At 37.1% G+C, this 15,795-nt stretch overlaps 1 protein-coding gene across 3 annotated transcripts in view; it reads right to left on the bottom strand.

Annotated features, from left to right (window-relative positions):
* Positions 1 to 10,532, bottom strand: part of DYNC2H1 (dynein cytoplasmic 2 heavy chain 1) — a 320,982-nt gene extending 310,450 nt beyond the window's left edge. For all 3 annotated transcript variants that reach the window (XM_045204038.2, XM_053924343.1, XM_053924344.1), the window contains exons 1-6: positions 10,211 to 10,532; positions 4,796 to 4,966; positions 4,283 to 4,418; positions 2,564 to 2,682; positions 1,404 to 1,548; positions 464 to 696 (exon numbers count right to left, since the gene is read on the bottom strand). In XM_045204038.2, the coding sequence (XP_045059973.2) occupies positions 464 to 696; positions 1,404 to 1,548; positions 2,564 to 2,682; positions 4,283 to 4,418; positions 4,796 to 4,966; positions 10,211 to 10,405 (999 nt within the window). In that variant the 5' untranslated portion in view covers positions 10,406 to 10,532. The remainder of the gene's footprint in view (positions 1 to 463; positions 697 to 1,403; positions 1,549 to 2,563; positions 2,683 to 4,282; positions 4,419 to 4,795; positions 4,967 to 10,210) is intronic.
* Positions 10,533 to 15,795: the final 5,263 nt, after the last annotated feature.

Here is a 15,795-nt window from a genome sequence, read left to right as displayed (position 1 = left end):
CCTTCAAGCTAAATATATAAGTGCTATATAGAAACTCATTAACTTATGAAAATTAAGCAGCTAGTTCAAATATTTCCATTAAATACCCCCTAAAAAGCTGTCCTACTTAAAAACAATTTCAGTTGCTAAGAGGATGTTTAAAAGCTTCCATATATGGACAAGTGGATTACCTTTTTTAGAACAAAGAACACAAGGGAAGTTCATAACTAACAAGCTGAACAGTCACTCCCCAAAGAAAAAGATAGGAGGTGGGAACCAGCGTTCAGTGAATGCCCATTTTGTACCTGGCCGCACCAGATGACAGCCACACACCTCTTCACATGGGTTCTCACTGTTATTCTCTCCCAAAATTATGAACAGTTCCTACCAGATGTGTCGTGCTTTTAAATTAAAAAATACATTCATTAACAAATGAGGACATACTCCACACTTGAAGGCAAAGAGCCAAATAATCAAATATTACCTCTTCAAGGCGTTTGCCCAATTTTTCAATTGTTTGAGGGAAATATTTTTCATTTTTCCATGGATGAGGAACATAGCGCTGCCACACCTGACCTGTTAGATGATTGCAGGCAATCACCCACTGTTCACAAATTGAAATACCGGCTTTCAGATTTTCTTTCACAAGGTAATAAGTATCTTCCCATAGGTTCAAAGTTCCCAATTTTTTCTGGACAAATCTTCCAAAGGAACCACCTAATAAAACATAAAGCAAACCAAACTTTTTAATGCAAATGTCCTATTACAAAAACTATAGAATACATGCTTATGACAAAATTAATGTACAAATTATCAAACTAAGGTTCTGTGAAATACCACATGCACACCCTTAGACTAGCACTGTTAATAACAAATATTTTTCAAAACACACAAGTATTTTTGCATCTTACAATAGATCATGTACACCTTTAAAGTGCAGAAATATGTATACATTTTTAAAAGGCTAGGAGCCTACTGTATGGATGTACATTATATAACCAATTCTCAATTGCTATTTGTTACAAACAATGCTGCAATCCATATCCTTATTCATATACCTTATGTGCTTGTCTAATATTTCCTTAGGATAATAATGAGAAGGGAATTTTCTGAGTCAAAAGTATTTACACTTTTAATATTGACTTATAAGCCAATATATCAAAGAACTTTTCAGTTCATTACAAAATAAATTCAAAATTAATACATGCACAGGGATTAAAAATATATGTAAATTCAGCTATATTAATGGTCCAAGAATTTGATACATGATTTAAAGTAACCAACTATATACACATATCTATTTAAATAATTCTGTAAGATCTGCTTTAAGAGTTACTGGAAGCAACAATTATTATATTAAGGATTATTTAAAGGAAAAAAAACCAAAATGAAACAGGATTCCAAAATTTTTTCTTCACTAGTACCTATGATATCTAAGAGATGTAACATGCGTGACTCAGGATAAGGGTCATGCTCCGTTTGTCTCCACACATCATCGACCACATCGCGAGTCGTCTCCACCAAGTCAACGACTTCCAATAAAGACAGACTGTCCAAGTTATAAAACTCCTAAAACCAAAATTCATTCATTTTTTAAGATAATTATACATTTACCTTGGGCTATATAATCAAAATGTTCTCAGACTCTTTCAACTGCTAAACTCTAATATTTGCCATGTTATTTTCTCCTTTTTTAACCAGATGATATATTACTTCCTTATGTAAACACCCTATATGTTTTTTCACAAATATATATTTTGTGAAAGCCAGAAAATCAATAAGAATTGCAAAAAAATCTATTCATTTATTTTTATACTTGGCCTAATTTTCTTTAAATCTGGATTCGTTTCTTTAATTTACCCAAGTGGAGGTAATCTTAATGCCATTTTTTTAAATTACTTTATTGTTTTTCGATTACAGTTGTCCATGTTTATACTACCCATTGTAGTTGGTATATCTTTATTCATTCATTTGCTGTATTGTATAACATTACCAATAATATAATCATAGTACAAGATTTATTATTCTACATTTCATCAATGCTACAACAAAAGTTTAAAACCATTTCAAACACTTCATTAAAACAGTATTAAAATAATATTGGAAACAAGCAGAAAATGACTATATTTATTTTGAAAAGAACAGATTTTTAATAACCATAATTAAAATGGTTTATACATCAAGGAATAATTATCAAGTAAGTATAAAACAAAGACTTTTTAAATTACAGGCTACTTCAAAATGCTAATTTGAATAAAGTGAGCATTCTTTCAAAAGAACACATATTAACCGCACATAGATAAGCCTCTGGTTAGTATATTAAGTTATTGTTTTTCCCTATCTAATGTGAAGAAAATTATGTTTGAGAAAAATATTTACTAGAGATTAGAAGTTAACTTCTTTAAAAATTTACTAAGTATACTTATGTTAAACACACACCTTAAGTAAATCTTGCTATATATGAAGGACATATTGTGTTCACAACCATTAAGTAATGATTTTAAAACAGAGATAAATTTATTAAAAATAGAATCCTAAAGTACTTTTATCAAAAGCCTAATATGTAAATGTATGAATCACATACTCTTGCAATTGTTTCAAATAATTCTTTAAAATAACTGGCTCTTTCTTTACTGATCTGTTTACTTCCACGATGAGCCTGTTCTATCCAAAACTGGAACTCATCATTTGGTGTAAGAATACCTGAAAAAGTGAGAAAGAAAAAAAAATATGTCAATTAAAATGAAAAGCCAAAAAGTAATCAGATTTATTTGCTGATTTCACTTACTTCCTGTATTCTTAAGGATGTAAAGAAAAAACGTTTTATAATTTCTATCAACAGAAAGTTCATACTTGGAGTCACTGGAAAGAATAACACCACCAGATGTATACTTCACATCAAGTTTATTGCTCAGTATGATTCCAATATGCTTTTGTAAGTTGATAATACCTACACTGTCACTCTGCTTCTTTCATCTATGAATTCACTTCTCCAACACAAGTCTTTCCTAAATCTGATTCCAAAACCATTCATGCTATTGAATATTACCCAAACCTGAAGTGATTATGATTTAATCAAAAATGTTTGCAATTTAATTTCAAAATATAAGCAAATTAAAATAGTTTTGCTTTTAAATTTGCCTTAAATTTTCCAATGAACTGGACAATCTCTACTTTCCTAATCTCATGCTAGAAACAAATTCACTATTCTTTCTGAGACTGTGGAATTCAAAAAGCATTTAATTTACTAATAAAGCAATGAATAACACTATAGCCAATTTCTAAAAATAATTATTTGCATGTCTTGCATTTCAACTAATGATTCATATGAGTAATAATTTTTCTATAGCTATAATAAAAATTTAATTAGCTTCAGGTAAAATAGGTTTTAAAATGAAAGTCAGTGGCCTATTATCTTTACAAGGTATACAATTAAGGTCAATCCTCATTATTCCAGGATTCTGGATTTAAAAATTCACCTACTCGCTAACATTTAATTTACCTGCTTGCTAATATTTGCATGTGACTTAAAATCATTACTCATTGTGCTGTAGTGACCACTGGCAGATATGCGCAGAGCAGCAAAAAATTTGAGTTGCCCCGACAGATAGTTTCCCAGACAAGGCTGAAAAAAGACCCACTGCCTTCCCATTTCCTACCTCCTAGTAAACAAAATCCTTTATGCAGTCTTTTATAATCTATTTCGTGCCACATTTTCACATTTTTGTGCTCTTTGTTGGTGATTTCCCTGGTTAGTGTGGTCCCCAAGCACAGAGCTGAAGTGCTCTCTGGTGTCCCTAAGCAGAAGCACACTGTCCTCTGTGCCTCACAGAGAAAACACTTGTGTTTGGTAAGCCTGATTTGGGCATGAGTTATGCTGTTGGCCACTGGATCAATGTTAATGAATGAATAATACATATGAAATAAAATGGTTTTAAATAGAAACACCCATATAACAAAATTACATATTTAGCAGTTGACAGAAATGTTAGGACCAGAGGCTCACAGGAAACTAATCCTGTAATTCCACCTACGAGCCATGGTTCAGTGTTCACTAATTCACTGTTCATGGTGCCTTAAAGGCCATAACTATTGCAAAAAACAGAAACCAACTATATTTTCTATTTCCATGAATTGCACATTGTTAACGATTACATTTTCACGTTCTTCAAATTTATAAAAGCAACTCAGGCTCAGAGCAGATCTAAGTGTGGAAATAAATCTGTGAAGAAATATAGTCATTTACTAATATGCTCATAAGACAATCATTTTAATTTCCTTTGATTAACCTATGGTTATATACCTCGTGTGTCATCTTCCTTCAATTTTAATTTTGATAAATTAGTGTCTGATCTACGTAGCACTACACCCAATCCAGCTTCTAGTTCACTCAAAAGGTTCTGAAGTTTGGGATCAAAGTTTCTGCTCCATTCCTGATCCTAAAAAAAAAAAGAGAGAGAGAGAGAAAATAAAAAAGCAAATAATTATCAGAAGCTTGCCAATCAAATTGACCTCCTATAACACTATGGAACAACTAAGCCCTAATATGCCTACTTCACTCAAAGCTTGACAGTACTTGATCTCATAAGGGAGAAAAAAAGTCCACATGGCAATGTAAGAAGTTATGTGGATTCTACTTTATATCTTTCTCCAATTTTTCTATTTGTCATCAAAGCTTAATTTTTGAATATGTATTTTAAATGAAAAACTAAAATGCTGATATTAACAGCATATAAAGTAATACTTACATTTGTATTTTGAAAGTATTTATCCAAATAATATAATTTTTTAATGACTATACAGCTATTCTACTTACCTTTAATAACATGGGTGCAAATACTTGCCGTACTGCTTGATAAAGGGAATTTATAGGTGATTCTAACATAGATGAAACAAGAATGTTGTTATGTAGATTCTGATCGGTAATTACTTCAGGTCGCAGCTTGAAAAACACCAGTACTTTATCCTTTGTGTCAGCAAAATCAATCTAAAATGATAAGTAAATGACTTTTAATGTTATCTTCAGAAAAGCTAGTTATTTGAAAGAAATGTTCCCTAAAATGTATCACAGTAATGTTATCCCTTGGAATAATAGTTATTTTTAAAATAATTATATAACATATTACAACCAATCTATCTCTGCTCCTTAAGAATATCTAGGTTTTAAGCCCAGGCTGGTGTGGCTCAGTGGATTGACTGCCTGTCTGCAAACCAAAGGGTTGTGGTTTCAATTCCCAGTCAGGGCACATGCCTGGGTTGTGGGCCAGGTCCCCAGTAAGGGGTGAGTGAGAGGAAACTACACATTGATGTTTCCTACTTCTCTTTTCCCCTCCTTTCTCCTCTAAAAATAAATAAATAAAATATTTTAAAAAGAAAAGAATATCTGGGTTTTAAAAGGTTTCTCCACTTACAGGTGATTGTATCATAAAACTATTCTGATAAGTGATTTATAAACAGAAATCACTGTATAAATATTGATGACATCCACTGCTAACTATTTGAGCCAGATTTAGGTCAAAGCTGGTGTCCCAGGTACACACTGATGAGAAGCACACTTCTCCACTTGTCCAGAAAGTCTGTAACAAGGATTTTAATTACCCTCTTACCTGAAACTAGCATTTTAAGAGGTTCTTTTTAACTTGTACATAAACTCAAAATTACCAAAAAGAACTTAATTCTCTTAAAGTAATCTTTACTTGACCCAAAAAATTGTTCTTACATGTATTTGATCATCAAACTTTTTTATTAAGTTACCATATGACTAGATTATTTAAAATTGGAACTGAATGAACTAAATGGGAGTTTACTAAAGCAAACATGTTTAAAATAGGTCAGTTAATAGTAATAAATCCATTAGCCGAAAAGTATAGAGCCCAAAAAAAGTTTTCACATTACATACACATTTCCAGTTGTTATTTCTTTTCCCAGAAAAGAGAAGTCCATGCATTAAAAAGCTTTCAAAGAAGTTCACTGCTCTGTATGAAAAACATCTTATAGATGAGTAAGTTTTCATACTACTTTTCTTTTATCCCAATCATTCTATTTTTTTTTTTTTTAGCGCTAGGAAGACCTGGCATTCATTGGTGTAGCTGCAGTACTCCAACTCTCGTTTTCACACGTTAGAATTCTGTTACTAGCATGATCATTTTATTCTAATTACAAACAAATGGGATAACAAAATACAGATCTGTAGATTTGAAAATTTCTCTCTTTAGTAATGAAGTAGTACATATCCTTGAACTTTCTCTTCTCTACTATGTGAAAAAAATTCACATTTCATGATCACACTTTGAAAAGAGCAACTATAGTCACTGGCCAAGTCTCCCTGGGGTGCCAGTCAGCTCAGTAAGTTTCGTCCTCGCCAAAGCCAGAGTTAAAGCAAAGGTTCAGTTGGCTACAGCTGCTCATCATTCCCTGAGAAAAGGAAAACTGAGAGTCAACACTCCCAGCTGCCTCTCCTCCCAGTTTCTCTATCGTTGGCAACTACTACTTCCTCTTAATTTATAGTACATTATTTGGTAACTATTCATTCAAGGTGCAAAGTTGTTCTTTTTGAGGACACAAAACACCAGTCCGCTACTGGGATAGATCACAGATTAACACACTATAACTGGCTGCCTGTTTGTGTACCACCCACAGGCTAAAAATGGTTTCTACATTTTTTAAAAAAAATCAAAAAAATAATATTTCATGGCACACGATCATTATATGAAATTCAAATATCAGTGTCCAAAAATAAAGCTTTATTAGAATGAGGCCATACTCATTCATTTACATATTTTCTATGGCAGCTTTCACACTACAACGGCAGAGCTGAATTTGTCAGAGACCTTATGGTCTGCAAAGCCTAAAATACTTATTGTCTGGCCTACTACGGAAAGGTTTGTCAACCTCTATCCTGAAACATACACCAGATCAGATCTTTCTCTTGCTCAGTGTTACCAATGACTTGCTTAAAATTACCAGTGACTTCCTAGTTCACCTGCAAGGTGTACAAGGTCCTCAATGATCAGCCTGTGACATAATCGTCCATACTCTCCAGTTAATCATTCAACTTCAGCAATCACTCTGTAATATTTTTTCTGCCCCTTGGTTTCCTGAAACCAAGGTGAAACCAAGCTCAGGGCCTTGGTATTTACAATCTCTTTTGCTTAGAACACTCTTCCCTTCAATCTTATGTATGCCTACAACTCATCATTCAATCTCACTTCAAAGGTCACTAATCTGAAGAGGTATTCCTTCCTAGTCTATTTTAATACAGTTCTCTCTGCCACCCCCATCACTACTTTATTTTATTTTAAGAGCACTTTTCAATACTCAAAATTATGCTACATTATATATCTGTGCATATGTGTTTAGCCTGTCTTTGTCCACTCAAACGTTACCCCTTGAAGACAAACTCTGACATGCTCACGGCTTTATTGCCAGCACCTAGAACAGTGCCGGACCTATAGAAGGGACTCAGTAAGTATTTGTTAACTTACTATAAATTATTTTTAAAACATGCTGATTCTCAGACATCTAAAGTACAACTTAAGACATAATAAAACATTTCACTGTGGTATATAACTAAAAGTAAAATGCATTGTTGGGCTCTATTAGGAATGGCATTAACTTTTCAAAGTTATAGTTTCAATTTTCAATATCCAACCCAAGACACATGTTCACAAATTCAGATCTCTCCTTATCTTGTTTTCCTATTATACTCTAAACTTTCAATGGTGTTTCTAACAGTATGTGCCAATTTTATAATTTGTTAAGTATGTCATTCTAGGCCATTGGAGAGATGCTCTGGAAGGCAGACGCAGGGGGTCCTATTCTGACTTAAATACTATCTATTAGAGAAGTGGAATAGTTAACACATAGGATGTAACCTTTATGCCTTACTTTCCTCAGCCATAAAATGGAAATAAAAATAGTTTCTACCTTAATATTGTTGTGAATGCTAAATGTGAAAATACACATAAAATGCTTAGGAACCATGGCCGACAAGTGTAAAGAGAAAATAAATGTTAGCTATGACTATCCATCCTTTGCATATCTTCACAAGCCCACCAGGCCTACCAAAGTACTTTCAAATATTGAGATCGAAATAAAAATGTACTGACTAGAACTGAATTAAATCCAAGACTAAAGATTCATAGTAAATGGGGTGAATGATCCAATCATCCCACAAAGATGTACTCAATGCTTGCTGTGTATCAAATACTGTTAGACCCAGAGATATGGGTGAACACCAGAGGTAGAGGTTCAAAAATATGTCAGTGATTTGCTATCTTTCATTCATCTCTGAGCCCCTTCAACGTGTGAGGCAATTTTCTCTGTGTATTACTCTTAGGTGTGTAAATACATATGTACTTGTTAGCTTATCAACATATATATCCTGATTACAAATGCAAGCATTCCTTGAGCAATCCTGCCAGGGAAGGCAGCAGTGCAATAAATAAATCTTCTTATTTAAATAAATCAATACATCACATATTGATAAATAAAAAAGTCCTAACTGGCGGGCCAAGTTATTAAATGACAGGATGTGGAAAAAATCTGAAATAAAGTGCTGGGGAGGAACTGGGAGTGGCAGCGGCCTGGACTTAGATAAACCTTCCAAGATTGAACTTCCTGGGAAATCAGCAGCAGAGTGGGTGGAGGAGGCTAGGATGCGGCCTGTATACACCAAGTTTCCCTGGTGAGGAAAATCAGTGAAGATCGGAAAGACTGGGGGTTGAGGGGGCGGTAATCGACCCCTAGTGCGTGGCATTACTTGGAACGCAAGGACCTTGCACTTCAGCGTAGTGCTCCGGACCCGGTGATTCTGAGATGCACCACCTCTTCCCTCCAGCAGTTTTAGGCCGCCTCCTAGCGAGTCGCAACCTCTGGCCCTGTGTGGCGGGCTCCGGAAAACCAACCCAGTCTGTCCGCTGAGACCTGGGAGGGGACTCACCAGAGAAAAGAGCAAAAGGGGAGGAGGTCTGAGAGGAAGTACTTACTGAAATATTTACAGAAAATAGTTGGAAACTGATTTAATTCCTTGTGGGCAGTGGTATTTCGATTCCCTCAGTCTGTCTCACCTATGACCCCTTCCCTTTCCTTGGCCTAGACACCCCCCAACCAAATCGGTAAGTTTCCTTATAGGCAGCAGGACACACATTAACTTTCATTCCTATTAGATAAATTCTGGATATGGCCAGCCCATTGGCTCCTGACTTCGCAGGATGTTTCAGATTAGGGCTGGGAAGAGAGTGGGGTCAGTTGGTCCATCCTGAGGCACGCACAAAACTCCAAGGTTTTTCTGTACCTAAATGATCCCCTGATTACACCGGATCCTAGAATGCATCTCCTGAGTTCATCTCCGCAGCTGCAAATCTTTGTGGCCCGCAGGCTCCCAACCGTTTACAATGCCATCTTTACAATGCCATCTAGACAGCCGCACGCGAAACCGACCAGAGAGGCCAGGGGGCTGCCCACTGATAACAGCTGCAGAGGTCGTGGCTGCAACTCTTCCAGAAACCCAATCATCACAAAAAGGCTGTTGGAAGGACAAGAAAAGGAAACTGAAGTTTACAAATTCATAAATTCCTTTCGCTCGCCTTGGGTTTCCAGCCCCAGAGGCTGGGGGGTTTGCGCAGCACATGCCACCGTCCGCCTCAGCAGCAGGACCGGGGTGAAAGAGTGTGCGTGGATGTAAGCGCTCACCGAAGGGGGACGGCTTCCAGGGCGGCCCTCCGCAATCTTCTCTAAGTAGCCTCTAAATGAGCCACTCCCAGCCTCCGGTTTCATTTGTTGCGCTTTCTTCTTCAGACACAGTAAAAGTCAAGTTGAAAAAAATGCATCAAATATTGTACATCAAAAGAGATTTTAAACCTTGTGGCACCATTACGTAAAAGTTCTGAATTCCTAAATAATCTTTCCCGCGAGTAAATTTAACCCCCAAAAGATACACTAGAATTGGCCTCAAAGAACCTCAGAAGAGAGAAAAAATGTTTTAATAACTAAATAATGTATTTTTTTTATTTCTGCTTCTTTGCTTGTTTGTTTCTTTTGGTTATAACCAATCTGCAGTCCTTAGGGGTAAAAAATTAGAAAAGAATATAATTGTTCTGTTCAAGTGTGTGGACAGTCTCCTTCGGTCAGGTGAGGATAGAACAGGGAAGGTTGAAGAGGGACCCGGCATCCCTCTGGGTGAGACTGGGAGCAGAAAGGGAGCTCAGGGCAGGGGTGCAGAGAACCATACCGTGTTAGAAAACGATATTCCGGCGTCGGATCGTTGCACCCTAAGGAGCATCTGGTTCCCGTCATCCAAGAAGTTGTTGATTTCAGGACTGCAGTAGAGCAGTGGCTGGTTGCAGGGTTCCGACACCAGTCCAAAGTAATTCTGGGTAGTAGCGAAGATGAAAAGCTTCCGAACATCCCCAGTTCCGCCCTCCATGATTTTAGGAGTGGAGGAAGGGAAAACAGGAAAGAGAAGGAAGAAGAAAACCAGTTGCAAGGGAAATGAGGAGCAGAGCTCTGCTCAAACCGAGAGCCTGAGGGAGGGCCTGCAGAGCTTCGCGGTTGCCAAGGATAGTCGCTATGGCGACGCAGCGCTACGTCGCCACCGCTGGCGCGCACTGTACGGCACCTTCTCGGGCACGCGCACGCAAAGCCCTTACAGACGATTCCTGTCTCGGAGTTCCTTAGCTGCTCACCGAATCATCGATTTCAAGGGATTCTAACCACTTGGTGCTAAGTAGCAAAACCTGCCTTTTCTGAAGTCCCGAGGCGCACAGAGTTTGGAGAGTACGAGGTATTGAAGAAGGCAGGGCAGCTAGCTAAAAGGGAGGATAAAAGTCCACCATCATCTTGGAAGCGCAATGGCTAGCCATTGCATGACTGCCTCAGCTTAAATGGAGGTTAAAAGTAATTTATTTTTCAGGACACGAATTAACTTGCATCAAATGCATTTCTACAGAATGCTGCAAAATAATCCATGTTGTTTTGGAAGGATTTCTCTTAAATCTTGAATTTTGAATAAATATGATTTAACAATTAGGAAAAAAACCTGATTTTTATTCTTTTTACTGATTTCCTTTAACTCATTGTTAGAAAACATACATCACATCTTCAAGTGCTGCAGCGAGACCTGTCTTGAGGAGGTCTGGGTTCTAGTGCTTCCTCTCCAACTGCTCCTGTGAATAAACCACTTTCAATGTCAGGTTCCACGACGGTAAAGTAGGAAACACTATCTAGGTTGTAATGAGAATTTAAAAGATTGCCATTTAAAAGGGACTGGTTTAAAAAAAAAATAGTACTATTTCTACTTCCTAGTATATCTGTGGAGGAAATTAAAAGTAGAATCAACACAAAATGTTGCTCAAAAGAAGGGAGATAGACTGATGAATTTAAATTATACTGGATTTGAGAACTGGACATGTAGATCTCTTTCTATGTTCAACTAATGAGATTTATTCATTTACTTATTCAAGATTGTATAAGTATAATAATAATGAGAAGAGATTCTGGAGTTTGACTGCTTGAGTTTGAATCCCTCCTCTGCCACTCACCAGCAGAGTAAGTCAATTAACCTATATGTGCCTCAGTTTCCTTGTCTACAGAAAACAGAATGATAATGTTAGCTTCCTCAAAGAATTGATGAGAATTAATCAGTTAATGTGTATGAACATTTTTAAAGCACTGTTTGGTACATGGTAAATCCTACATATATTAGCTATTTATTATTAATAACTACTGTTCTCCTACTACATGTCTAACATAAGTAATACTATACACATTCTTGGAGTCAAAGAGTAATTCAAAATGGTATTATTTGACATCCCATATATAGCAGAGGATATGTGGGATTTGATACTTATCCATGTGCCTCTGCTCATCATCCCCATAATCAGCATGATGAAATTTTTTGAGTGTTTGTACCTGGCATTCTTGGATGTCTTCCATGATTTTTCTTACTTAGCTTCAAATTTACAGAAAAGTAAATTATTTGCCAAAGGTTATATAACTTGAAAATGACAAAGCCAGGATCCAACTCAGGCCATATGATTCCATTATTCTATGCTATTAACAGCATTGGATGTCTACAAACTATATTGAGATGTGGCTTGCAGTAGCTTCACTCAATATACACACGCTTTCTGAGAACATGCTAAATACTCAGTGGGCAGAAACAAATTGGACTCTTGCCTTCATACACCTCTTGCTATTATGGAGATCAGTTTCATAGTACAGGCACAAAAATGAAAATGATGAACTGTAGACTGTATAATGTAGATATTATAATGGTGAGATTCCCAGAGCAAGCTCGAGGACCAGCATCTCAGTTGAGGGAAGGACAAGGAGATGTGTGAAAGAGACGCTTCAGCAGTGTCAAGGGTGAAGAGGTAGCAGGTAAGTAGGTGTATAGTAGGCATTTGAGGTAGAAAAATGACATGTAAGAAAAGATTCGATATGTGAGGTAAGCTATCAGACTTTGTGGCTGGAGAAGATTATATGAGTGTCCAGAAGATGTGGACCAGGGAAGAAAACAGGGCATGGCCAGGAAACCTTTGTCTGCTAATGTGAGGAGTTTGACATTTAACAAGAAGGTTTGGGGATTCTTTGAAAACATTTAACTGGGAAGGAAATGAAATCAAATTTGCTTGGCAAAGACTGTTGTATTACGCAGAAAGTATTAAGGAGTGTTTTTATCATGTCTTTAATGGTATGCTTTATTGAAATGTGTGTCAATCTCCTCTTGGTTTTGTGGACTTACACTAATGATTTTCAGTAAGTTGTATTAATAGTTTGGCCAAAAAGTCCATATGGTTTTCTCTGTAAAATAAAACACACATTTTTCATTTTCACCAGTAATCTTATTGAATTGGGTATTTTGAGTATGTCAGCTATCTCCTGTGTGGTATAATATGGATTGTTCTCAATTAATGTCTTGATTTGATAGCTATCAACTTCAAATTGTCTACCTAACCGTGGAGCATTGTCCAGTGAGAAATCTCCAGCATGAAACTTCGCAAACCACTTTTGACACATTTGATCAGTTATAGCACCTTCTCCACACACAGCAAAACTCTTTTGTGTGTGTTTCAGTTGTGTTTTTACCTTTATTGAAATAATAAAGAATACACTGAAAATGTTGCACATTTTCTTTCATTATCAATATTAAAATGGCTACACAAAAATTCACCAATTTTGATAATTTTTTAAATGCACACTGATATTGCAGCTGTCACAATACAATGTAACAAAATTGTTTTGGGTGAAGTTAAAGACAACTAAGTGCTACTAAAGCCATCTTATGGAAAAAAACTAACAAAGGTTCTGGCCAACCCATTATTAACACTATGTATGACTAATAACTACTACTCCCCTCAAGCCTGTTTTAAATGACATTATCTCCCATAACTTTTGACTGTCTTATATTTATTACTATTGTCAATTTGCAGATGAGGAGACTGAGACTGAGCAATGTTCACCTTCACATATTTACCTCAGAACCACAACCCTGAAAAAAACCCCTGAACATGGAAACTTTAAATGAATAGTACATGAACATATTTTTCTACCCCATGGTGTACTGTTATGTTTGATTCCCCAGTGCTCTTGGGTATCTCCATTTTTTTTTTTTCTCAGAGGTCTGGAGTTTGGGAATTCCTAGATCAAAGTGCTGGCAGATTCAGTATCTGGTGAGAGCCTGCTGCTTTGTTCATAAACATCCACCTTTTCCATGTGTCCTCATGTGGCAGAAGAGGTATAGAAGCTTTCTGGACTCTCTTTTATCAGGGCACCAATTTCACTCATGAGGGCTCCATGCTTACCACCTAATCACCTCTCAATGGCCTTGCCTTCAGATACTATCACACTGGGGATTAGGTTTCAACATATATTTTGGGAGACACAAACCTTTAGGCCATAATACCACCCAACAGGCAGTCCTCAGACTTCAGTGTCTTTGGAGATTGTCTCAGCTATACAGAGTCACCTTGCCTAAGGCCACATCCTTTTCCTAGGGGAGCCTATATCCCCTGACTGATAGGCTGGAGGCTACAAAATCCCAGCATTTTCACTACAATACAGGGCAGCTATGAAGAGTTATCCAATCATCAAAATTCCTCATGGGGGTCAGCTAAGGTTGTCCTTTGGCATTCATAACAGCTTGACTTTTCCCTCTGCCTAATGCTGCCTCTTCACCTTTCCTTCCGCTCTCTAATAATCCCAAAAGCACTCTCTCATAAGCTCTTGCAAGCTAAAATAAATCTCAGGTCTGACCACAGTGGGCTTTTTTTTTTTATAACTCCCTTTCAACTAAACGGAACATTATGTCCACTAATGTCCACAAACATGTGTGTTTGTGTGTGTATTTAAAATTTAATTATTGCTGGGCCCTAAACTGTGAAAAGATACTATCTATGCCCTTTTTCACTGATGAGGAAACTGAAGCTCAGAAAGGTTAAATGACTCGTCCTGGGATCCTAAGCCATCCTGACTCCACAGCTAGAGATGGAAGCTATTTTTCTGTATTAGGTAAATTCCACAAACTCACTCCAGGCTTCGTGGACCTAAACACAGGCTCCTTATAATAACCGGGGTTGAGAGAAATCTAACTAACATGCACAGAAGATCACAGTTGGAATCAGAAAGCTGATTTCATTCATTATTCATTCATTCATTTATTTATTCATTTAATCAAATGCACTGAATGCCTTATATGTGCCAAAAACTTCCAGGAGCTTGTAACTTTAAGCTTTGTTAGGATTAAACTATCATGAAAGACTAAGAAAATAACTATGCAATATATGAGGCAGTAATAAATGCTTTGAAGAAAAATAAGGTAAGATATTATCTTCAAAAGTAACACGGAAAGCAGCTTTGTTAGGGAACAAAGAGAAGATGTTATCTGAGGAGACCCCTGAATAAAGAGAGGGCACCTGTAATTAGAACTCCAGATAAAGAGCATTCACAAACACCAAAGTCTCCCAGGATATGAGGAGCCAGGTGTGTGGGCCACCCAACAAGGATGATGTGCTAGATGGGATGTGTGATGGAAAGACAGACAGGAGGAAAGACATTAGGGTAGGCAGGGATGGAACCTGAAGGTCCTTGTGAATTGTGTGTAAGGAGTCCAGAATTTATTTCAAGTGTCATCCATTGGGGCATTTGAGCAGGACAGTAACATGATCTGACTTAAGTTTTAAAAACTTCTTTTTGGCAGGAATGCCAGTCAGGATGCTGTCCAGCTCTCTAGAAGGTTGACAGGTGGCTTGGACTAAGGTGATAGCGGCAGAGAAGGAGACAAGTTTGAGAAACAGAACTTGCTTGAGATCAGGAAATTTGCCCTGGGATGATCAACAAATTCTATCCTTGGATTAAAGATACAAAAGAAATGAAATTGTAATCAGAGAACACTCCTAAGTATACTATAAATGATGACTGATAAGCCTCGAACCTCCTGTGACAGGAACACTATTTCCTAAAAATGAACTTGATGAGCCAAGACATAATCAAGAAGGTAGTAGCTTGGTGGGCATGGAATTTGAAGAAGGGAGTCAAGGGAATTGGATGTTGACCGGCACCAAAGAACATAGCCAGAGTCAGCACTCACACAGTGAGAATGCTCTTGCCACGGGGGTCAGAAAACCTGAAGTTCTGGGGCCGTGCACCCACTGCCATTCCAGGAGTCATCTGGCCTTTGGATCACTGCTCAGACTGGCTCAGAGTGTTTGCTCCTTAAACTGTTCTTTTGCTGCACTCCCAGGGCTAACAGTCTCCTATTTTTTGTTGTGATTTGATTATTGTATGATTGTGCAGTGGCGCCTAAAATGTATCCAT

Source organism: Desmodus rotundus, chromosome 5 (genome assembly GCF_022682495.2).
Source record: "Desmodus rotundus isolate HL8 chromosome 5, HLdesRot8A.1, whole genome shotgun sequence".
Lineage (NCBI taxonomy): Eukaryota > Metazoa > Chordata > Mammalia > Chiroptera > Phyllostomidae > Desmodus > Desmodus rotundus.
The sequence above is the reverse complement of the archived record's forward strand: the minus strand, read 5'-3'. Positions and strand labels throughout refer to the sequence as shown.